The sequence below is a fragment of the Chinchilla lanigera genome, unplaced genomic scaffold, assembly GCF_000276665.1.
Source record: "Chinchilla lanigera isolate Chin_1 unplaced genomic scaffold, ChiLan1.0 scaffold00033, whole genome shotgun sequence".
NCBI lineage: Eukaryota > Metazoa > Chordata > Mammalia > Rodentia > Chinchillidae > Chinchilla > Chinchilla lanigera.
In genome coordinates this window covers 4,758,159-4,781,862 of record NW_004955434.1, presented here as the reverse complement: position 1 = coordinate 4,781,862, position 23,704 = coordinate 4,758,159, and the positions used below count along the sequence as shown (strand labels likewise).

The 23,704-nt window shown below is 34.1% G+C and overlaps 1 protein-coding gene across 1 annotated transcript in view; it reads left to right on the top strand.

Moving 5' to 3' along the window:
• Nucleotides 1-872: 872 nt before the first annotated feature.
• The window catches only part of LOC102010514 (COBW domain-containing protein 2), a 48,407-nt gene continuing 25,575 nt past the window's right edge, over nt 873-23,704 (top strand). Inside the window, exons 1-6 of the mRNA XM_005388584.2 lie at nt 873-1,132; nt 3,268-3,354; nt 5,480-5,576; nt 7,224-7,315; nt 13,274-13,333; nt 14,935-14,972. Coding sequence (XP_005388641.1) covers nt 979-1,132; nt 3,268-3,354; nt 5,480-5,576; nt 7,224-7,315; nt 13,274-13,333; nt 14,935-14,972 — 528 coding nt within the window. The 5' untranslated portion in view covers nt 873-978. The remainder of the gene's footprint in view (nt 1,133-3,267; nt 3,355-5,479; nt 5,577-7,223; nt 7,316-13,273; nt 13,334-14,934; nt 14,973-23,704) is intronic.

Below are 23,704 nucleotides of genomic sequence, written 5' to 3'. Positions count from 1 at the left end.
CTCATAACAGCAAAAACTGAAAACAATTGACAGGAAGTAGATAAATAAGGTGCTGTATAGATGCACAATAGAATATAGTTCAGTAGTGGAGTTGGAAAGTATATCAAATTCCAGATTATATATGGTATGGTACTCTTTCTGCGAAATGGCTAAACAAGCAAAATTAAACAACCTGTTGTACTGTTGCATATATATGAGATTTTTTTGAAAAGGGAGTGATCAGCAATTCAGAACCAATTCACGATTGTGGTTACTATTCCAGGGGAAAGGCTGTAGGTGTAAGTAAAGGTGTTCTTGCGTTAGGCATAGGGTCAAAGAAATTCACTATAAATATATATAAAAGTGGTCTCTCAAGGATTAGTGATGACAGAGTATCATGAGCCAACAAATATGATTAGTGAACTCAAGTGACCTGAGATTCAAATAAATAATGAGAAATAAAAATAAAAGTAGTGCAGGATCATTTTACAAAATAATTGGATATATATAATAAAATTAGTAGTTATAAAGAGAAAGAGCTTCACAGCTTATCCATACGTAGAAAAAATACAATTAAATTTTGGTGTCATAATCTTATATTATGAATTAAAAACATTTTCGATCAATTTAGGTATGGTTTGTGGGAGCCGTTTAGGTCAGGCCACCCACCCCAAATTCAGGCTGGACTCGGTCTAGCGACAACCAGCAGCTACTCAGGGTGAGGCGCCAGAGACAGCTTCCGGGAGGGGCTGGATCCCGAGCGCTACAGACTCTTCGCTCGGGCTCGGAGAGCGAGCCGGGGAGCGCCCCGATCCTCCCTGGGGGCGTGGCTAAGGGGCGGGAAGGTCCTCAGCCGGGAGCCCAGGATCTGAGGAGCCAGGCGTCGCGATGTGATGACGTCAAACACGCGGCGGGCGTGGCGAGCTTGGCGTGCGCGGCGGCGTTTGGCGGTTTTGGCCCGGGCTCTGGTGCTAAGGGGGCGGTGTGCTTTAGGCCGGAATGTTACCGGCTCTCGTAACTGGAGATGAGGCAGAGGAACCAGCCGAGGAGGACTGTCCTGAATTGGTTCCCATTGAGACGAAGCAAAGAGAGGAAGAGGAAAAGCTTGGCCCCGGCGCCAAGATCCCAGTCACAGTTATCACCGGGTATTTAGGTAACTAATCATCCCGGTCAGAAAATGCCGCGAACTCTGAGATTTGGGGGGATACTGGTGTCTCTTGCCTTAGGCACTGGGGCCCCGTGGCCGAGAGCAGGTGTGTTTGAGGTAGGAGCCGGGTCGCTTGCTGCTCGTGCGGATCGCCTTTCCATTGAGTAATGGAGGTTCGCTTCGCGTTTTGAAACGAGGCTTTGAAGCCTGCATCCCCCTCTAATTATCCGTGAGACCTCTGGCAAATCAAGTTCAGATTCCTTAACGTGAATTACAAGGATCTGTGTGATCTGGCTCTTTCAGCCTCTGCAGACTGCCAAAAGGTGGCCCAGCGCATTAAACTCATTTACTTCTTAAAAGATGCCATGTAGTTTAGCTCCTTGGGCTGCTCTTCTTACTGTTACTTTGGCTAGATGTCCCTCTTCGGTTCTTCATAGCAACTGGCATTCTGAATGTACCATCACCTAGTTGCCTCGTGCATCTGAATCCCCCACCATCTCTTGCAATATTTGTAAGTGTCGTGGAGGCAGAGATTGTCTTTGGCGTGTTCGCTTTCACCCAAGACCCAGCATAAGTATGGTCGTCTGATCCACAGTAGATACTTTTGGATGAATGAGCTGTATTTTAAAGTCTTTCTTCTTCCAAATATAGTTACCTCTTAAGCCCTGGTAATTCTGTTAGAGGGTTTCTTACATTTGCATCTGCCTTTAATTTTCACTAGTTGAGAAGCTGTCTCAACTCACACATGGACTGGCCTTAAGAATTTCCTCAGTACTCTGTCTCCTTAAAGTCTGTACCTTCTGTACCTCACTTCTGTAATGTTGAGCTTCATAAATCACTCTGACATAAGCTTTCATCTCTTCAAAAGCTTTTAAAAGAATATAATCTAAAAATGTTGCAAATACTGATATCCCAACACTTCCTAAATCTTTCCGAGATACACCGTACACAACTTGGCAAATGCAAGAGGTGTAATCAAAATATATGATGAATGTTTAAAAATTTATTACAGTAAAAGACACATTGCCATTAGCCCCCCTTAAAATGTTCTCCCTTTGAATACACTTACCCATTGTTCTTGCCACTTTCTGAAGCAGTTTTTTCAATCACACCTTGTATAAGCTATGTACTTTTAAAAGCTTTTATATAGTAGTAAAACAAGAAACAGTCACTAACATAAAATAATATTCTTGTATTCATATAACTGAACAATGCTGCAATGCAATGAAGGTTTTCTTTCCTTCCTTTAAAAAGTTTAGTTTGATCACATGTTTGTTCTATTTTGTAAGTGTATACAGTACTAGGTTTAACATGCCACCTACTGGATAGGCTTAGTATAGCTTTATGAATATATATTTTTAAATACTGGACATTCTTTTAACACTTCCTATTTCTATTCCCCAATTTGGAAATATCAGTTTTATAGATTGTTTTAAGCATGCTAAAAGTAGCCATGCAGTTTGAATTTGTATCTGGTTAATTGATGTGGACATAAAAGATAGGTCAACTTTAGAAATATTCTTGGTTTAGAAATATTATCATGTAAAAGGATTTACATATTTTACATTTTTAAAATTATACCCTTTATTTCTTAGAAGTCATTATTTCATTGATTCTTTAGTTAATAGAAGTTTTAGATGCTCTTACAAGTTAAGAAGGAATGCTAGTCATATTAGATTGAAGAAAAACTGAACTTGTAGGATTATTTGTAAATACTTATATGAAGCATTTATAAAGCATATTAGAGTAGTTTTGAAAGATTGCTTTCATCTTTTTCTTTAGAATTCCCCATCCTTGAGTGTCCAACCTTTTGGCTTGCCTCGGTTGCACTAGGTGAAGAACTGTCTTGGGCCACATGTAAAAAATATGTAATATAGTTAATGTATATATGTTATAAAACTTCCTTTTAAGACATGTTTTATTATATATAAAAGTAATATATTTTAGGGCCTCATTACTAGCTGTCCAAGGTCACATATGTCTCACAGGCTGTGGGTTAGACACACATGTGCCTATACCATAATAGAATATTATATGAAAAATAGCATATAGATGCTTAAAAGTAATAGAATTTTAAAAATATCCTTTTTTGTACCTTTAAAATTAGTCTTTGAATTTTGTTGCTTTAATATATTTTATAGGTGCTGGGAAGACAACACTACTGAACTACATTTTAACAGAGCAACATAGTAAAAGAATAGCAGTTATTTTAAATGAGTTTGGTGAAGGTAAGTAGAATTTAATGTGTCATATTGCAAGAACTTACAGGACAGTTTGTTCCACTGGTGAATTGATATGCTCTATTTAAAAATGAGAATGGAAGGTATTATAATGTTAACACACTGATGGGGATAGCTTTGGAAAAATTAATTTGTTTCAAGTTTTATTTTGTATGGATTTGGGATACTGAAATAATAGTTTCTATAAAATTTTATTTTGTATAACTTTGGAATTCATACTAAGAGAATTAACAGATTTTTACATAAAATAAGTGACTACTGAAGTAAAAGTCTATAAACACTTGAAGTAAAGTGATTTTAGCAACTAAAAAGTATTTTTATACTGACTACATATTGTTATCACAACTCATGAAAAACATCTGAAAATGCTTCAGATACAGATTCACCTTGAATGTTATCTGCAAAGCAGTTCAAACTGAAGATTTTAAAAATAAGTTAAACATCTAGTCTCCATCCTCAGGCAGCTCCAATTATCTGTAAAAATATATGTGCTTAACTTTTCAGTGTTTCGGCTTTAATATTCAACTGTAGTAAAAAGTCTGTATAGCAGTGTTAGACATAATACTTTGATTGCTTTCATAGGAATTTTACTTCACAAGTATGAAATTCAATAAAATCTCACTTTCACTCAAAAATACGATTTCTGTTAGAACATTTCTTTAAGTGTATTATTTTTTCAGTTGTAAATGAGTAAAAAAGCTAGGTTTTATGAACAGAATGGAATATATGTTAGTAAAATTTAATTTCTGGATCCAGCAGACTAAAGAGGAAAAGCCTTTTAGACAAAATAAATCTAAGCTTTCTTTTTCTTTCTTCTTCTTCATTTTTCGTTTTGTTTTCACAGTGGTAGGGGTCAATCCTAGGTCTCACACATGCTGGGTAAGCACTCTTCCACTGAACTATACCTCCAGTCCCTTAGAAATCCTAGGATTTCTAAAAATAGTTTTTTCCTAGCTTCTTATTAACTTACTTTCTCTTGACCACTGATTACATTTACTGTATTTTATTTATTTTTCTTTATTGCTTAGAATAATCTTCAGTTTTGTCTTTCACAGCATTCTCAGTACTTTCCTTCATATTTTGTTAATGTTCTATATAGCCTGAATTCTGAAGCAACCCCTTTGCTCTTTATATCACCTAGCTGAAATATGAATGGAAAATATATAAATGAAAAACTACCCCCCACACATTTACACATTTGCATTTGACCACTTGTTTTACTGAACATTTAGAATCATTCTCTGACTTGAGTATATTACTTTCTTTCTTCCTTTATTTTTTTCTTCTGGGGATTGAACCCAGGGCCTTACAGATGCTAGGTGAGTATTCTACCCCTGAGCTATAGCCCCCACCCTGGTATATTTCTTTATTGCAGGTAAACTAAAACATTTAAAATCATTCTTGTAACAAACATCTTATATGTGCTTCTTTCCAAGTAAGCATTAATAGGAAACTTTTGTATATTTGATTAAAAGTTTAATTTCAAATGAGAGTATGATACCTTGGCCAAAAGCCCCTTCAAAATGAACTAAGATATTTACTTATCCTGGGAATACTGGGCATTCTCTCCAATAAAAACAATCAATGTAGAAGAAGAGTGAAAAGAAAAAAATAGATAAGACAATCTGATAAAGAGTTTAAAGGGCATACAAAAAGCAATCCCTGTATATAAGACATATTAGTCTACATAGAAGGTTTACTGTAGATGAGGAAAAATGTTTTCAAGGTTGTTACTTTATTAAAAAATGGAGATTAGCAAGTAAGAGGCCTAAAGAGGAAATAGATATGTTCATTAATTTTTTTTTTTTTTTTTTTTTTTTTGGTTTTTCTCCGGTACCAGGAACCGAACTCACGACCTTGCGCTTGCCAGGCAGGCGCTTTGCCGCTGAGCTAAATCCCCAGCCCCTGTTCATTAATTTTGAGATTACCTTTTTAGAAGTTTAAACATCTTAAAAGCAAAAACAATCTAGAGTACTATAATTTTAATCATAAAACTGAATGCATAGAATGAAAGAATAAGAATTATACAGTATAGTTATTGCTTTGAAATCTCGTGTTTATTTTTGGTTGGCTTGCAAATAGTCTAAAGAGTGCCTCCTGTGAATTTTTCTAGGAAGTGCAGTAGAGAAATCCTTAGCTGTGAGTCAAGGTGGAGAGCTCTATGAAGAGTGGCTGGAACTTGGAAATGGTTGCCTCTGCTGTTCAGTGAAGTAGGAATGTGTTTACTCTGCTTGTTAGTTTACTGGAAATGTTTATTCCAGCTTTGATTGTCCTGTGTAAATTAACTGAATTTAGACAGTTGCTTCATTGTATTTTCAAATAGGAAATAAATTTTTAGTTATTTTCTTAAAGTGTTTCGTGTTATTTTTTCCTATTTACTCTAATGCTTTTATCCATTTATTGGGCTTAAAAATTTTTTTCCATTTAAGGTATATTTAATAGTATATAGAGGACAAGCAAGGTGTGGTGGCATATGCCTATATACCTATAATCCCAGAACTGGGAAAGCTAAGGCAGGAGGATGAGTTCAGGCCAGCCTGGGCAACACTGTGAGTTCAAGTTCAGCCTGAATTACATAGTGAGACCCTGTCTCACCAAAAACAAACAAACAAAAAACCCAAAAAAACCATACATATATATATGGAGAGAGAGAACACTCATGAAAAGGTTATATGTAAAAAATGGTTATTCTGGATTTAATACATCAGTTTTATTTCTGTTTTTTTTCTTGGAACCAAGAATCAAACTTAGGACCTTGCACTTGCCAGGCAAGCACTATGCTGCTGAGCTATATCCCTTGCCCCCGTATATCAGTCATTTCTAAATATTAAACCTATTTAAAAACAAATATAAATAACTATCAAAGCAAATCTTATGTGTATTCCATCAGTTTCCCAGATAATGTTTATTTTGTTTATTAAGCCGGCATAAATTCTAAAAGAGTATCTGACAGATAGTAGCAACTAAAATATTTGTTGGATAAACTATGAAAATTAATACATGTATTATTGATTGTGTGTATTCTAGTGAGTTAAACTTTTTCTACATCATGTACTACCTTAAATGTTTGAATCAAATGTATTAGGTAGAATGCAGTAATAACAGATTTTTGTTGTTTTTTGTTTTTTTTGAGACATGGTCTTGCTATGTAGCCCAGGCTGGCCTTGAACTCACTTATGTAGCCTTGGCTAGTCTTGAATGTATAGTAATCCTACTGCCTCAGCCTCCTGAGTGCTGGGATTACTAGGGCACAGCGCCACACACCTGGCTTAATAACATTTTCTTTCTTCCGGTACCAGGAATCGAACTCACGACCTTGCGCTTGCCAGGCAGGCACTGTGCCGCTGAGCTAAATCCCCAGCCCCTAATAACAGATTTTCTTAACCAAAATGTGGTACAGTATTCCTTAATTTTTGGTATTATAAGAAAAATAGATAATACTATAATTCAGAATAGAATTGTATGCTAATTCAAGATAGAGAATTAAATGGTGTTTAACGACACTGTCCCTTTAGCTATTAAACTACTATAAGTAATAAATTTTATTATTATTTTGGATGTTGATTTTTTTTTTCTCTCAGAAAGCTGTAAAAATAAATACTGACTCAATTTTAACAAGTCAAAGTATTAACTCATTATATACATAATTTCTTTCAACTTATCTGTGTATGTGTCTGTTTCCTTTTCCTCATTGGTTAATATTGGATAGACATTTTGTTAGATGCTTAGAAAAGAGTTAAATTTTCATATGCATAAAGATATTATTATGTTATTTTATTGAATATGTTTTGAAATGTTTATCATGATCATTTAAAATATTTGAGTAATCAGCTGTGATATGTTTTGATCCTCTCTAGGGACAGTGGCCTTAGGGCTATTGAGAATTTGATGCAGAAGAAGGGGAAATTTGATTACATACTGTTAGAGACCACTGGGTTAGCAGATCCTGGTAAGAAGTAACATTAGTAATAACTAGAAGATAGTTCTTTGACATTTTGAATATATGTATCAGAGACATTTAAAATGAGTATTAAAGCTTTACTTTAGATTTAAACTTTTTTTTGGTTGAAAACAGCAAAATTCTGGATTGTATCAGATGAATGATCAGAGTACTTCTTGGCACTTTTAAGCTGTTAATAGAATTTGAAGGTTTATTTCTTAACTTCCAGCCCTTTTTATTTTTTATTTTGAGACAAGGTCATACTAAGTTATCCAGGCTAAGCTTAAACTTGTGATTTTCTTGCCTCAACTTCAAAGTGCTGGGATTACAGGTATGAGCTACTACACCTGGCTATATATGTCTCCCTTTTGAAATACTAAATAATAGTTTCTTTCAGAAATAGAATTCATGTTTGTTTCTGCCATTTTATGCGAAAAATTCTCATTACTTTTAAGAGGAGAAAGATCTCAGAAAGCTTTTGTTCATTTGTAAGTATTAAAAATAGATTAATGTTTCTTCTAACTTTTTATAGAATAACGATTTTTTTGTTTGGATAAAAGTGAGTAAAGTATAAAAGAATTTAAACAATACCAAAAATAGAAAAATGAAGGGAAATTTTAAAAATTCTTTATCACTGCCATGAAATACGATTTAATACATTTCATTCCAGATGTCTCTGACAGTGATCCATGATATGCTGTGTTGAATGGCAGCATCCATCTCAGCTGGGAGCTTGTTTGAAATGCATGTTATTAGTTGGGTTTGGTAGAACAGGTTTGTTTTCCTAGCACTCGGAGAGGCTGATGTAGGGGGATCACATGATTGGGCCCAGCCTGGGCAGCTTAGCAACTCAGTGAGGCTCTGTCTCAAAGTAATAATAAAAAAGAACAGGGTTGTAGTTCATCTTGAAGGCCTGTGTTTAGTCCCTGTACTGGAAAAAAAAATAAAAAAAGAAGCATGTTATTGAGAACAACCCAAATCTGCTTAGTCTCTGATGGTGAAGCCCAGCAAGTCTTTTTAGTAAGTCCTCCAGGTGATTCTTCCGCTAGTATTTCCACTGGTATTAGTTTGGGAAGCCTTTCTCTGTGGTCGTCTGAAAGCTGTCTAAATATACAGAATATTTTTAATAATTATTAATTTACATTTATTTTAATCTAACAGAAGAAAGAGACACTGAAGAATAAGTGAAGGAATTGCTGGCTTTCAGATAAAATGCTTTTCCCTCATAAAAGATACAAATTAAAAAGAAAAAACAAATTATGAAGAACATAAAATAGACATTTAAACTACATTTTTCAATTTTCAAAGAGTATTTATTGACTCCATCTCATAAAAGATGAGCAAATTATGACCTTAACTTTGTCGCATCTCCTAATTTTGTTGGATTGTATTCTTTATGTTGTCAAGGTTTTAATATTTATATTTTTTCATTATTTTTGTTCTGTGTTTAAATGATTTGATGCTCATTATCAGTACCTTGTCTTCTCCATTCCTGAGTTAATACATTCTCTGAGGTTGGGTGATTTAGTGCTTACCTACTATGTGCAAGGCCCTAGGTAGCATCCATAGCACCACAGTAAAACAAAACAATTCATTTCCTGGTTAACTGAATTTAATGGTCAGGTATTCTCTGAATTTTTGCATAGTTTCTTACTTGAGAATATTCGTCTTTTGTTTTACTACTTAAAGGATTATTTGGTTCAGTATAGAATTTCTGGATCATAATTTCTTTCCCTCAGGACTTTGCAAATATTGCTATGTAATTTCTTAGTATTTTTTGATTGGCTGAATACCTTGCCCAATGTTTTCTCCTTTTATCACAATTTGTAAGCAATATACTAAGTTGTAATGTTTGAGACTGTCTGACATCCCTGAAACCTAACTTGGCAGTTATCCTTTCAGAGCACTTACATTAGAACTGTGTGGTCACTGTTTTATTATACTAGGACATTCCATGTAACTGTAGAATTTGCATTTCCCTCTCCTCCTGGCAAGTGACTTGCTTTTTCATCTGAAATGCCTGAAAAACTTTTTCTTTATTTTTTTCTTTATTTTTGAAGTTCAGTAATATACATAAGGTCCATTTTTCTTGAAATACAATGTACCCTTAGTTCTTGTAAGGACATTTTTCTTGTTTATTTCCATGAACAATTTTTTTCTGTCAAATTATTGGATGCTCTGCTTCTTTCTTCATATTGCGTTTTATTTGTTTCCTAATATAACCGTTTTGGTTCATATTTTGCATCTCCATTTACTGTGATCATCTACAGTCTTTTTATCAGTTAATTCTGCTTCTACCAATGTCTCTTCTGTTCATTACTGTTTTAGATGAAGTTAAGCAGTTCAGTTGAGTAATGGTTAACTGAGTTTATTGTGTCCAAATTTCTTTAGCGCTATCTTTTCATATTATTGTATTTTTTCTTTCCTTGAAGCTTTTTTTTTTTATTAAGATTGCATTTCCTTTAAGTTCTTTGTTATGAAAAAGTCCTTTGGTGTCTTCAAAGCAGTTCTCTTTGGTCTCTTGGATTTTGTTTCCTTCCAGAATTGGTTCTTTGCCATATGTATACCCTGTTCACTTTTTCAATATTTTTTCTGTCCTAATTTTTATCTTTGTGTTTGTTTTTTCTGCTGTAATACATGTGCATACATTTATGCTTGATGTGGGGGGCTCAGCGAACTTTATTTATTTAGATGTGTTGTTGAGGAATTCTTTGCAATAACCCACCCATCTTACCTGTTCATATTTTTCTTGAGTTCCAGTTTAAAGCTGTATACAACTAGGGATTAGAGGGAAGCAGAGTAAAAATGGGTAACCTAAAAAGCTCAATGAGGCAATGTGGCTATTCGCTTTTATTCTCTGAAAATACTGTATATCCTGCTCTTGGGAGTATAATTATTGGAGTGTATAAGAAAACCTTGTGTGGAGAGGAGACAACATTGGACCCCAGACCTTTTGTGTCCTTTGCTCTCAGACCGGGAAAGTGGCTTGCTCTCTCCCAAATGTGGAGATGGTTAGAAACTATTCTTGAAGTGTTTTAATGTTGTTATTGATTTTTTTTATATTACTTATTTCCTCATTTCCACTAATTGGCATTTTATAAGGTATTTCTGATAGGTACTAGGATTTTGCAAACTGTTTTCCAACCATCTTACTGAGGATGGAAATAGAATTAGGAATCACCATAACTTACATAGAACTTTGCTTTTTAGTTTTGTGTGTTTTTTTCTTTCTTTCTTTCTTTCTTTTTTTTTTTTTTTTTGGTACTGGAAATTGAACTCAGCAGGACCTTGCACTTGCCAGACAGGCACTTGTGCTGCTGAGCTATATCCCCAGCAGAATTGTGTTTTTAATTGGATTGCCACTCCTCAAAACTTATGGTATGAGGTTCTATATTCTTTTTTTATATTTTAAAATTTTGATTATTTTTTGTGGTGTATTTTTGTTGTTTTGTTTTTTTGAGACAGTGTCTTGCTATATAGTTCAGGCTGGTCTTGAACTTACTATGTGGCCCATGTTGGCCGCAAACTCACAGTGATCCTTTTGCCTCAGCCTTATTTTATTTGGTTTTAAAGAAAGATCTGTAATCTAGCTTGGCCATGGTACAAATGACATTTTGATTTGGTATAAAGAGCCCTTCCTGGTCCTGGTTGCAGCCCAGGAAGTTTATATTTGTAATCCCGTGGAAAAGTTACTGGAATTCTAATGAGTTAATTCCAATCTATCACTTCTAGTGCAACCCACTCTGGAAAGAAAGACCCTAAGGCATATTTGTAGTTATGGGGAGCCAAGGAGTCCTAAGTCCATTTACAGTGATAGCTAGTTGGAACAAAGGCCTTGACCTGGGACCAAACCTGGGTTTTATCCATTTGTGAAGAAGGGAATGGTTTGAGGATAAGTGATTGTGAGAGTGGCAGGAAGTACACAATGCCTTGAAGGGCTAGGTAGGAGGCCCGAAATCACCTCTGCAATATGCAGAAAGAATAATCTGCATAACACAATTGAGATAGTATCTAATGTTTTAGGGTAGTGCTTCAGCTCTGATGTGTAATTTTTTAAGCCCTGGGAAGTCATAGCCTCTTATCTTGAGCCGACAGTGTGGAGCACTAGCTCTTCATCCCACCTCCTTCGGGCTCACACATGGGAGCAATAGGGGTACGGGGAAACACTGCTTGTCCTCTTTGCTTCAAAGACTGTACATGATCACCTTGTCTGGAGCAATATGCATTGCTTAAAGCCATTTGAGGGGTAGGGAAAAGTCTTAGCCAGCTCTGTACATATCAATACATGGAAATAGGGTCAGATTTAGCCAAAATGGAGACAATTGCTCCTCCTTCAAGGAGAGTCACCCAGGTGGTCCTCCACAGTTTGGATAATTATTTTTTATTTGTAGGGCAGCTGTCTTGGGGATATGTAGAATGTTTAGCCATCTCCTTGGCTTTTACCCACTAGATACCAATAGCACTTCCCTAGTGACAAACAAAGTTATCTTTAGACATTGCTAAGTATTCCTTGGGAAGAAAAAAAATCACTCAATTCATTCATTTTATTACTGCAGCTGAACACCCGCATCCAGATTTTAAGTAATTCTTGTGTAGCTGGTAGATACTCTAGCAAAGTAAACCACATATTTAGAATAAAAGTTCTAATACACTCTTACAGTTCACCTTAATAATAAGCAAACATTAGTGGTATGACTTACAAGCTGTTTATTTCTATAGAAATCCATAAATTTTTAGAATTTATATAATTAATGTACAATTTAAGTATTTTACTGAATGAAAATCTTAATATTTTTGTGACTTACTATTTGGAGTAATGTTGTAATAGATTTCTTCCCAATTAATTAAAATCATGTTTTTAGCTAAGGAAGTGAAGAAAATTCTTATTGGCAATTCAGTTGTTTCCTGTTTAGGAGACTGACACTCTCTGGTTCTAAGCTAAATAATTGTCATGGTAAAGTAATTTCCTTGAAAAAGACAGACATTGATTCAGCCCCTGTAACTCACAAATCCTATTTCAGTCAAATTGGAAAACTATTAAGTTTTTGGGAAAAAATCAATAGGTATCAGGAAACCATTAGATCTTGTGGCCCTTGCTATATCTTGCATGAGTAATCACTGTAAACAGCTGACAGGTATTTCATTGTTGACACAGGGTGATGCTTGGGGGACCACATCTCGTCAGAGTAGGTGGACAGCTTTAGACAGTGGAATGAGTTCAGTTATCCTTGTTTTTCCCCTGTGCTCATTCTTTTAGACAGCACTGTCACTAACTGGGCCTGTGATGCTTTGAAAACTCAAATACCTTCCTTGTTGTCAGTTTTCCTTTTCTTGTGTTATGGCATACTAATCAGGGTGTGTGGTTTGATACTGAACCAGTTTCTGTCAAAAACAAGTTTTAATTTCTTATTTAGAAATAATTTTTCCTCAGACCCAGGTTTTATAGCACTACCAAGTGAATAGTGTGAGAATTAGTAATGCCAGAGAATTTATAACTTTACTTATTCCTTTTCTCCTAAAAAATTACACATTTATTTACTTATATATTACTTGAACAAGCAATTTTGGAATTATTTACCTTCTGTGGGTTTTTCTTTGAGGATGTTTCATTAGTTATGAACCATATGATTATATTTAGGAGATGAAAAATAAAAATGTCATATATGTACATAGCCATAATGTCTGATTGTTTAATAATATCTATTGGTGAAATCATTTTGTCATCTGTTTCTAGTTGTTTGTGTGTGGCAAGAGTTGATTTTTTTTTTTTGAGGTAATAGGGAGAAAGGGTAGAGGTGACTAAATAGTAAAAGATCCTATTACAGTAAGTCTTATAAGAAAATTGGAGTCTCATATTTGATTTGTGTGCTTACCTGCTGATTCCATCAAACAAATTAAACAAATCATGTTTTGCAGTTTGAAGAAATATTTTTATATAATGAATATTATCATAATATATATTTTCAGGTGCTGTGGCTGCTATATTTTGGGTTGATGCTGAACTAGGGAGTGATATTTATCTTGATGGTAAGTTAAAATAATTTGTTTTTAGTTGAAATTTCTATGATTAAGCTCATTTTGTTTATAATTTCAACTCCTTCAATTATTGTTCTCAAATTCTTTTCGTTTGTGATGAAGTAAATTTTTATGTGGACTCCAAAACTACAGACAGTGGCAGAACTGGATTGTCAAGCTTTAATAGCAGTCCTAGTTTAGCAGTTTCACTAAGGTTTTTTTTCCCAGGATCGGGAATCGAACTCATGACCTTGCGCTTGCCAGGCAGGTACTGTGCCGCTGAGCTAAATCCTCAGCCCTTCACTAAGGTTTTTCTTTAAAAATGTTATGTAGATTTTCTATGCCTTCGGTTGTTTGATTTATGCTCTTACTGTGTTAGCTTCTTATTTTAATTAGCCAGATAATGTAAGGATCATATTTCTGCTTTCTTTCATTTTACCTTGAAGATAAGAATTGATCACACACACACAAACCCTTACTTATTTCACTGTTGTTACTCTCACTAATAAATTAAACCTGATATACCTTTCTTAGTTAAGCAATTATATCCCCTTATTCCATCCATCCACCCTCCTTTTTCTCTCTTACTTTTCTTTACATCAGTTTTAATAGACTAACAATAAAATTGAGGAATCATGGAAGCTGGGCTTCATTGGAGTATAATATATCTGATTTGTAGCTGTTTGAATTCCATAGGCATCCTTAAACTCGATCTGCTGTTTTAGTTTGAAAAAAATTATTTGGCATATATTCAGAGATTTCTGTAATTGATATTTAGGGAACTCTTAGGTACTTGATATATACAAAATTTTTGTGGCTTGATTTGGTAAGAGATATTAGAAATGAGGTATCCTAAGATTCTTTTTTTTTCCCATAGTGTGTTTGTTCTCTTAAATATTTCCTCAAACATCCAGCATAAAGATATATTGCTTTAAACAAAACGTTTCAGGGCTGGGGATTTAGCTCAGTGGCACAGCACCTGCCTGGCAAGCGTGACGTTGTGAGTTCGATTCCCAGTACTGGAAAAACAAAACAAAACAAAACAAATTTCATATTGTTGAATTCAGATTGGTATGTATTTCAAAGCTACCCCTAATGTCATAATAATATTCATCCTTCTAGATGCAATACACATTTATTTCTATAAATTAGTGTAAAATTTCAGTATTTTAATGATAACTAAATTTGCCCTAAAGATTCTTTCATATAACAATTTAAATGTTAAGAAGTCTTAATTTTGATTATGTGAAAATAAATTGAAAATATCCTATATCATCTAATTTATCATATTTTGCTTTATATTTTGAATACCATATTTTGAATTGTAAGTTTTTAAACATCAAGTCTTACTTTCTTGTTAATCTTAAAAATTTATTTATGTTTATGTCTTCTTTAATGTCTTAAGAAAGTGCTAGGCACTTGGTACATATTTGAAATGCATTTACATATTCCTGGGACCGAGTTAAATTGCAGCATTGGTAAGGAAAAAAGTTTGTTTGATCGACTAGCATCTGTGAACTGAAAGAGATTGTTTTTCCATCATAAGTATAGTTGTACAATATTAATAAACACCTTTTTACAAAAGGACAATTAAAATATTTATTCCTTTGTAGGTATCATAACTGTTGTAGATTCAAAATATGGATTAAAAGTAAGTTGAAACATTATAAATTGCTAATTGCAAAGATCTAGGAATATGTTTATATATGTTTGAAACGTTTAACAGAAATCTTTTTCAAAATAGTATCCTGAATAATATAATTTGTTTTAAAATTATTTTGTCTTTAAATTGAATATTTCTTCTGTATTAGTCTGATTTCATGTTGTGATAAAATTTGGAATTACTATAATACTTTATATCTGGGGCCCAGGTAAAGTTTGGGTATGTCTAACTCCTCACTAGAATTCAACCCCAGTATTGATAAGTTTTTCTATGTGATAGAAGATGTTGAGGCTGTTAAAACATACAATTTTATTTTTGTTATAAAGTGTGGTCAAATACCGTAGGCAACAATTGTTTTTTAAAGTACTGCTTTCTTTCTTTGAAGACATTAGGATTTTTATGTAGCATCAGTGAGGAGAAACTTTATGAAGAGACACCCTGCTATGAATATTTTTGTTTTTTTTTTCTTTTGTCTTTTTGAGACAGGGTCTCACTATGCAGTTCAGGTTGGCCTTGAGCTCACTTTGTAGCCCAGGCTGGTCTGGCACTTGCAATGATTCTCCTGCCTCAGCCTCTCGAGTGCTGGGATTACAGGCTTGTGCCACCATCCCGGCTATTTTTATTAACTGCTAAGGTCCTTCAGTGCATTTAATTGGCTTCAATGTATAAAATGCATGTAGAGCTTTAAAAGAATATTGCTGCATAAAATAAATAGTGTTTCCCAACTTCCCAAGTGAAATATTACCAAAGGCATCAGAGAATAAAATTTTCCTTTTCTGCCAGTCCCTACTCCACCTCAGTCTGGATATATAGACAGGGCCTACAATAATACTTTTTGGAAGTTTAATTTCAGTGTTTAGAAATTTATGTCTTTTATATTCTGCAAATTTATTTCAAATCTTCAATGAGATTATGCTATAGCTTCGAAAATATTTTGGGGTTATCAAATGGATACTAATACACATTTCCTAGCCTGTCACTTCTCCTCGGAGTAGAGTGCACTAATTGGAGAAATTCAGAAAATAATTCCTTTTTTTAGAATTTAAAAATGAATTGATGAATACACTTAAGGAATCAAAGAGTGCTTTCAAATATTAGTTTTGCTCAGAAAAAATTTAATGACTATTTTGAAATTATTTCTAGCAAAATGTTAATGGAGATAGGAAAATACTCCATAAAATTCTTCATTTTGAGACTTTTTATAGGCCTGTTTGACTTCATATCCTATACAAATTTATTCTCAGTTTGGGATACTTATGGGAGAGATAGCACCCAGGATATTTCATTTGTTTTTTTTTTTTTTTTTTTATAGACTTACCACACCATACTCAAAGTCAAATTCTTTGTTATTTTATGATTATAGGAATAATTTTGTGTGTATAGGTGGGTGTAGAGAAGAGTTAAATAGAATCTATTATCAGCATGATACAGGCCAAAAAAACCAAAGCAACATTCTGAATAATGCAAACACATTATACGTTTAACCTCCTGCCACCTTGATAAAACCTCTTAAATTATTAAATCAATATACCTACACAAAACTGACATACTGTCAGGATAATGGAAACTTTAGATTTTCTAAGTTGGGTACCAGATAAATAACTTTGCCTTTATATAAAGAATTTCCCAACTTGTCCAATTCCTCTGGTTGCAAAGCTTGACCTTAGTAGCTGCTTGTGATTCAGAGAATTCTGAGGCAGTACAAGTAATGACACTTGGATAATGGGCAGCAATTTAAGGGTGTCATGCTTCACAGAGCCAGCCCATCACAAGTAAAGCTGAGAAATGGTACCCTGTGGCCAGCCAGCCAAATTGAAACTGAAGTGGTAATTGATATCATGGGCTATCACTCTAATGGGATTGTCACCCATTGATCTGAAATATTCATTTTTTAATCATGGGCAAAGAATTGGACAACTTAAAATGACAGCTCTCTATTTTCAGAACTTGACATCCAGCCTACTGACATTGTTCTCTTCAGTTCTACAAATGTGACAGCATTTAATGCAATAGAATCAATGAATGAAGTTACACAGGAAAGGTCAAGTGAGAGGTTTCTTTTTGGTTCTTCTGTTATATTGTACAAGTTGTTCAGACAGTTGAATTAGAAAACATTTCGGCTTGGAAAAGGCCAGAAAAATAAATACTGACATTATGCAATATTTTAAAAAACTGAAATGATGTTACATCTGTAACCAATTCGTTTAAAAACAATAGCTGCTTCTTTTTTTTTTTTTCCTTTTTAATGCCATTTAGTGAATATGACACTAGATGTATTTCCACTTTGGTCAACAACAGTGTTCCTTCTTTGCAAGTGACTTTTAAGATAGTTTTTTTCTGTACTGTTTTTGTTGAGCTTCTTTATTTCTGCAGAAAAGGACACTCTATAGCCCTTCTTAACATTTTATCTATAACAGTATTATTTTAAAGTATTTCTTTTCATTTTTTCCCACTAGCTTTATTGAGGTATAACTGGTATAATTTATATATTTAGGTATACAGCTTGATGTTTTGATATACATATATTATGAAAAATGTGAAACAAGGTAACACATCTATGAGTTGACATAGTTACCATTTTTTGGTGGTGTCTGGGGTGAGATCATTTAATATCTAAACTCAGCAGATTTTAAGTATTCAATGCAATAGTCTTAGCTATTGTCACCATGCTATAATTAGCTTTCCATAATTTATCCTGCATATTTGAAACTTCGTACCCTTTAAATAGTGTCTCATACTCCCCCTGTTCCCTTGTGTTTCTTGTGGGCTACACTAGGAGTTTGGACTTTTACATTTTGTGTATGTTGGGGTTAATCAGTGCCCAGATTATTATCTTGATATATAAGCAAAAGCTATAGTCTCTCAGCAGAGATGTGGAATCCTTTGGACGTACATAAAAAAACATTTTGGAAAAATCATTGTGGAATTTTTTTTCACAGGTGTATCTAGTAGAATAGAGTATCAAAATTTACATTTGTTTTTGTTTTATTAATGAAATAACAGGTAGAAGTTTTTGACTTTTTGCAAAGTTTGACTTGTAGAGGAAGAAAGTTTTATAAGGGAAATGTTGGGCTGACACTCAGAAGAAAAAATTGTTAGTATGTATTTTTTGTTTGCATAGCTTTCATATATAGATAGAATAGGGCATTTATCTCTTCTGCTCTAATTATATATGATTATTACATGTTCTTTATAGAGTTGTGCATATTGGTGGGCTTTTATTTTAGAAGGCTTTGACTTACTTTTGTATTTAACACTTACTGCTGGAGAGAGTAAATCTTAGACAATCCCCCCCGACCCAGTTAGCTTTGAGTATTAGATTTCTAATCTTTTGAAGAAGTAAATGGATTCAAACCTCTGTGAATAATTTTGTAAAACTACCATTTTACCAGTTTCAGATGGAAATTTAAAAACCTCCTAATTTTTTATACCCTTTTTATGTCCCATCAACTCATGACTAAATAACTCAAACTTATATGTAAAAGAAGTTCCAAAAGGTTAGTAATGCAATATCTTGAAAAGTATTTTATATTTTTCAAATAATTTTCAATATTAAAGGATTATCCAGATGCAAATGCCTTGCTAATAATATATCGCCGTTAAGTAGATTTATTGCTCAGTGGAGAAGGATTTGTTGTTACATGTTAGATAGCATAGATGCCATTACATGCCATTTTTCAAATAATATTTATGTACCCATTTCAACAAATAGGAAGGTATTTGTAACAGTCATTCAAGGAATATTTCTTGGCCCTGTGTGCCAGACAGTATTCTAACTTCTGATAGTAGCCTCATTCTGTAGAGACAGAGTATATAGTAATAGGACTTGTTATTTCACACCTAAAGTGAAAATGAGTATGTCATTGCCATGGTATTAGTTTAGTTTTGTTTCCTTCAAATATTATTTGATAAACTTAAAAAAAGATTTTTTTGTTCATAGTCTTAATCAAGATTATTAAGTAAAAATCACTACCAACTTGTTTAGGTTTCAAATTACCCAAATACCTTCATGATCACTTCACAATGAATTGTGAAACTAACTTGGTAAAGTCGTCTTGAATATAATTTTTAGATAATCTTTATAGATATATTCTTTTAGGCAGTTATTAACACTCAGGTAGTACCATGTACAAGGGTGATTTTTTATGATATGAAAAGACAATCACAAAGATTTTAAATTCGTTTTATTTCTATTGAGTATGTTGCCAATTAAAAATATACCTTTGTTGATGTGAGTGTAGACTGGTGCAATCAGTGTGGAAGTCAGTATGAAAATTTCTCAAAAAATTGGATTAGAAGTCTCATTTGACCCAGCTATTCCCCTTCTTGGTATATTCCTGGAAAAATTAAAAACATCATACCACGGTGATACATGTGCACCGATGTTTATAGCAGTATGGTTTACAGTGGCAAGTCTTGGAAACAACCCAAATGCCCATCAACTGAGGAATGGGTAAAAAAGAAGTGGTCTTTTTAAAAATGGAGGACTACTTAGCCATAATAAATTTGAGACTGTTATAGGTAAATGAATGCAACTTGAGATCATACTCATAAATGAAATAAATCAGACTCACATGTATAAACATTGTACTGTCTCCCTGGTGTGAGAAAGTGAAAGAGTAAATAAGGTCCAAAATTTATAATAGATATTGTGAAATGGGAAGAAATTGTTCAAAAGGAAAGAGGGACTAGGGTAGGGGAAAGGGGAAAAGAAGGAAGGGGAAAAGGAAAAATAATAAGATAGTTACATTACTAGTTTCTCTTAGTTCATTGAAAAGAAAAATTTGTGGTAATACTGTTTGGAGAATTTTTTTATGTCCGTATTTTATTCTCTGAGTAACTACATTGAAGATAGATGTATTGGCTATTGTTATTCTTCTGTTATTTAGTTTTGAAATTTTGTTTTATTTTTTTCCATAAAATAAAAAGTGCCTCTGATGATGTAATAAAAATATGGTATCTTGTGCTGGTAAGGTTACTTTTTCCCTAATAAAGTAAGAATAATCACTTTCTATAATTGTTATGAAGTCAAAATGAGATAATACATGTATACTTTATAAAGTTCAAATACAATGAGTACTACTCTAATCTAGTTGCCTCTAACTCTCAGGAGCCAGTTTTTTATTGTGTTAGGGAACCTTTGTTGACAGTTGAGGTGAAAACATGATTTTTCAAAGGAGAACCTTAAGGCACTGATGACTTTAGGATGTAAATAAGATTGTAGGGGATGGCGAGAGAAAATTTCCGCTTTCAGAGAGATGACTGCTACTTCATGTGCTTCTAAGTCAATATCAAAATATTTTTGAGAGAGCTAGGCTGACTCTGGAGCAATGGTGGTGAACATATGACACATGAACTATAGCAGGCCCTCTCGGTCAACATGTAAGCCAAGTGTATGGGTTGTTTTTTCTAACCTCAGTTTCAGGTTTAAACTAGAAACACAACACTGGGCTTAGCAGACCTATCCCTTACTTTTACTGTAAATTTGTATTTTAGCATAATAGTGGCCAGCTGTACATCTCAGTACCTTTCTCTGAGTGATACAGGAAGCAATCTGTGTGTTTACCCACTTGGTATGACAAATGGCAAGGTGTGTGCACATGTGCAAAAGTGGCAAAACAGAATTTTTACTCACATTATGTTCCATCTGACTGGTTTTGAGTTTTTACCTGAGCATCACAAAGGGACCAGTAGACCCGCACCACTCGAGGATTTGTTAAAAAAAAAAAAAAAGTTTGATTTTTCTGGTAGAAGTAGACCAGTTCAGTAATGGCACATGAAAAACCATATTTGCAAGTTTTGGAGGCGGTCAAAAGTTAATCACCAGATTACTCATGCGTGGATGATGAAGATGGTCCATTGTGGTAAAAGACATGCTTTCATAAGAGAAGAGTGGTATGGGTGGATGATGATGATGACTTTGATGTTGGCTGTGTGAGCCAAGTTCCTGTGACTATGAAATGGAGCAAGAATCAGCTAATATAGACACAAGGAATGCAGACCTTCTTGATTCAAATGATAACAAGAACAGCAATATGAGTATGTATGTGACTAGTCGAAATGTTGTGAAATGGCCACACAACCAAATGGAACAATCCAGTGTTAGAAGTAGGTCTAAAAACATGGTTAGGGTCTTGACGTGGGTGAAAGGTATTGGACAGAATGGCAGCACTGCCATTCAGTGTTGGAAATTGTAACAGATAATATGCTACAAGATGCTGTGAAGTACACAAAGGCTGAAATGCAAGTTAAAACATCTGTATGTACCAATATCCATATTCAAAATGTATTTATCATGACACTTCACTAGCTGAACTGAAAGCATTCATAGGTCTGCTCTACCTAGCAGGGATTTCTCATGGTGATCACAGGAATGTAAGAGACTTACTGAAAAGTGATGTGTCAAGATACAGAATAAAAATTTATGCCCTTTGTGGATGTGAAGACTTACTATGCTTTCACCTTTGACATTTATCCTGGAACTCAGCCATCAGATCCTCATTCATATAGTAATAAATCGAATGATATGAACAAACTTGTTGCTCCCATCTCCCAAACTAATCAGTATGTGACAGTCATCAATTGGTTTACAGTTTCCAATTGAAGTTACATTTGCCAGCAGAGCACAAGTTGACCAGTGCAAGAACTATGTACAGGAACAAAGCAGAAATTCCAAATGAAATGTTGCAATTTCAAAACAGAATTGTATAATACAGACTTTAGATTTCAGAAAGATATAACATTGGCCTTGTATATGGCAAAGAAAAACAAACTAGTACTGCTCATGTCAACATTTCACCATGATGGAATATTGATAGGGGAACTGGACAAAAAGGAGGCCTGAGATGGGAAATTTGCTACATCAAAACCATGGTTGCAGTAGATGTTGTTGCTGAGTTATGCAGCAACTATGATGCCACTTGAAACACAAAGCATTGGCCTGTGGTTGTGTTTTACTTGATTCTAAATGTGTGGCATAAATAGTTTGATAGCTTAAAATAACAAGTGCAAAATATCATGGAAAAATTTTCTTAGAGCATCAGGACTGGAGCTCATAAGAGATCATTTACAGCAGAGGAGAAACAAAATGTTTTGGCCTAGGGAACTAGGCAAAAATGTTGTGGAAGACACACAGGTGAGCTGACAGGTGAACAGGCAGGCACAGCATCAACAAAGACTGAATACAACAGGAAAGCAAAGATGTCAACTGCCCTACAAGAAAGTACAGGAAAATAAAATGTGTTAGCAGTGTAAGTGATACTTGTGTGTGGAACATGAAGTTTTCATGTGTGAAGACCATCTTGGGTGAGACTGACAGTTGAAGCAAAACTTATTTCTGTAGTAGACTTTTTTGTTTACATTGTAGTTCATACAGGTTTTTATTTTTGATGTTATCTTCTAGGTTTTATAAGCAAGTAAACAGCTGATGTGAAAATCTTGATGTCTATTCTAAGCACTCATTACATGTTTGATACTTTATTTTATTGACATCTTATTTCCTTGCTAAGTGCATGTTGTACAATACAGTAGGAGGCTCCTGACAAAACAGGAAAAGAAGAGAGGTGACAAGACTGCCACATAGGAAAGGAAAGCTAAGCACATATGCTGTCGGTGTAAGCGAGATGTGTGCATGAAATACGCAGTTGTCATGTGTGAAGACTATGTTGGGTGTGACAGTTGAAGCAAAGCTTATTTTTGTTGTAGAGGTTTTTTGGTATTTCCATGTAGTTCATGTAGGAATTTATTTCTGATGTTATCTTTTAGTTTGCGTAAGCAAATACACAGCTGATGTGAAAATGCTGATGTCTATTTTAAATGCACAGTACATACTGAAAATTTAATACTTTATTTTATTGGTATTTTATGTTCCTGTTCATTGCACACTGTATAATACAGTAAGAACCTCTTGACGAAACAGTAAGACAACTGAGATGTCAAGTATGTCCTACAGAAAGGCCAGGAAAGAAAAACGCATGTGCTGTCAGTATAAGTGATACGTGTATATGGAACATGCTGTTGTCATGTGTGCAAACTGCTTTAGGTGTGATAATTGAAGTGAAGATTTCTTTTTGTGTTTTCATTATAGTTCACACAAGTTACTTGTGTTGTTCTTTTTAAAACTTTGTGTGCCAAAAAGTCAATGTTGAGAATTTTGATGCTTTTTTATAATATTAAAAAGTCAGTGCTTTATTTTTGTGATTTTTTTCTCTTAAATATCATTGTTTAATAAAACTTATAAAGTTAAAATTAATACTTCATCAATAGAAATATTCTAAAGAATAAATGTGGATGTGGCAGACCCGTGTTTCTGTGCCTTTATGACAAAATTTGTGTTATGTTCCTATTAAGTACAGTTTTGGCACTTTTTGAGAGTGGGTTCTGAGTTGCAGTATGGGTACTCAGTTTCTAACAGGTTTGCATCACTGCTGTAGAGAAAGCAATAAAATAAGTGGTTACTCTTAAGATACCAGATTGTTGTGAATGTATGTTTCCAAATAGTAAACTACTTTTAGGTCAGAATTAGAACTGTAAACACAGCTTCGTAATTCTCTTGTTTCAAGAGACATTTGAAGAGGCCAATATTGAGTTAATATCGAGCATGATTTTGGAGTTGAGTGGAACATGGGGTTGAAATGAAGGGGGAAGTATGTTAGATTTTTAAGAAAGTATAATTACAGTACTTAGCCCCCTTTTTATAAGTAACAATAAATACTTAGACC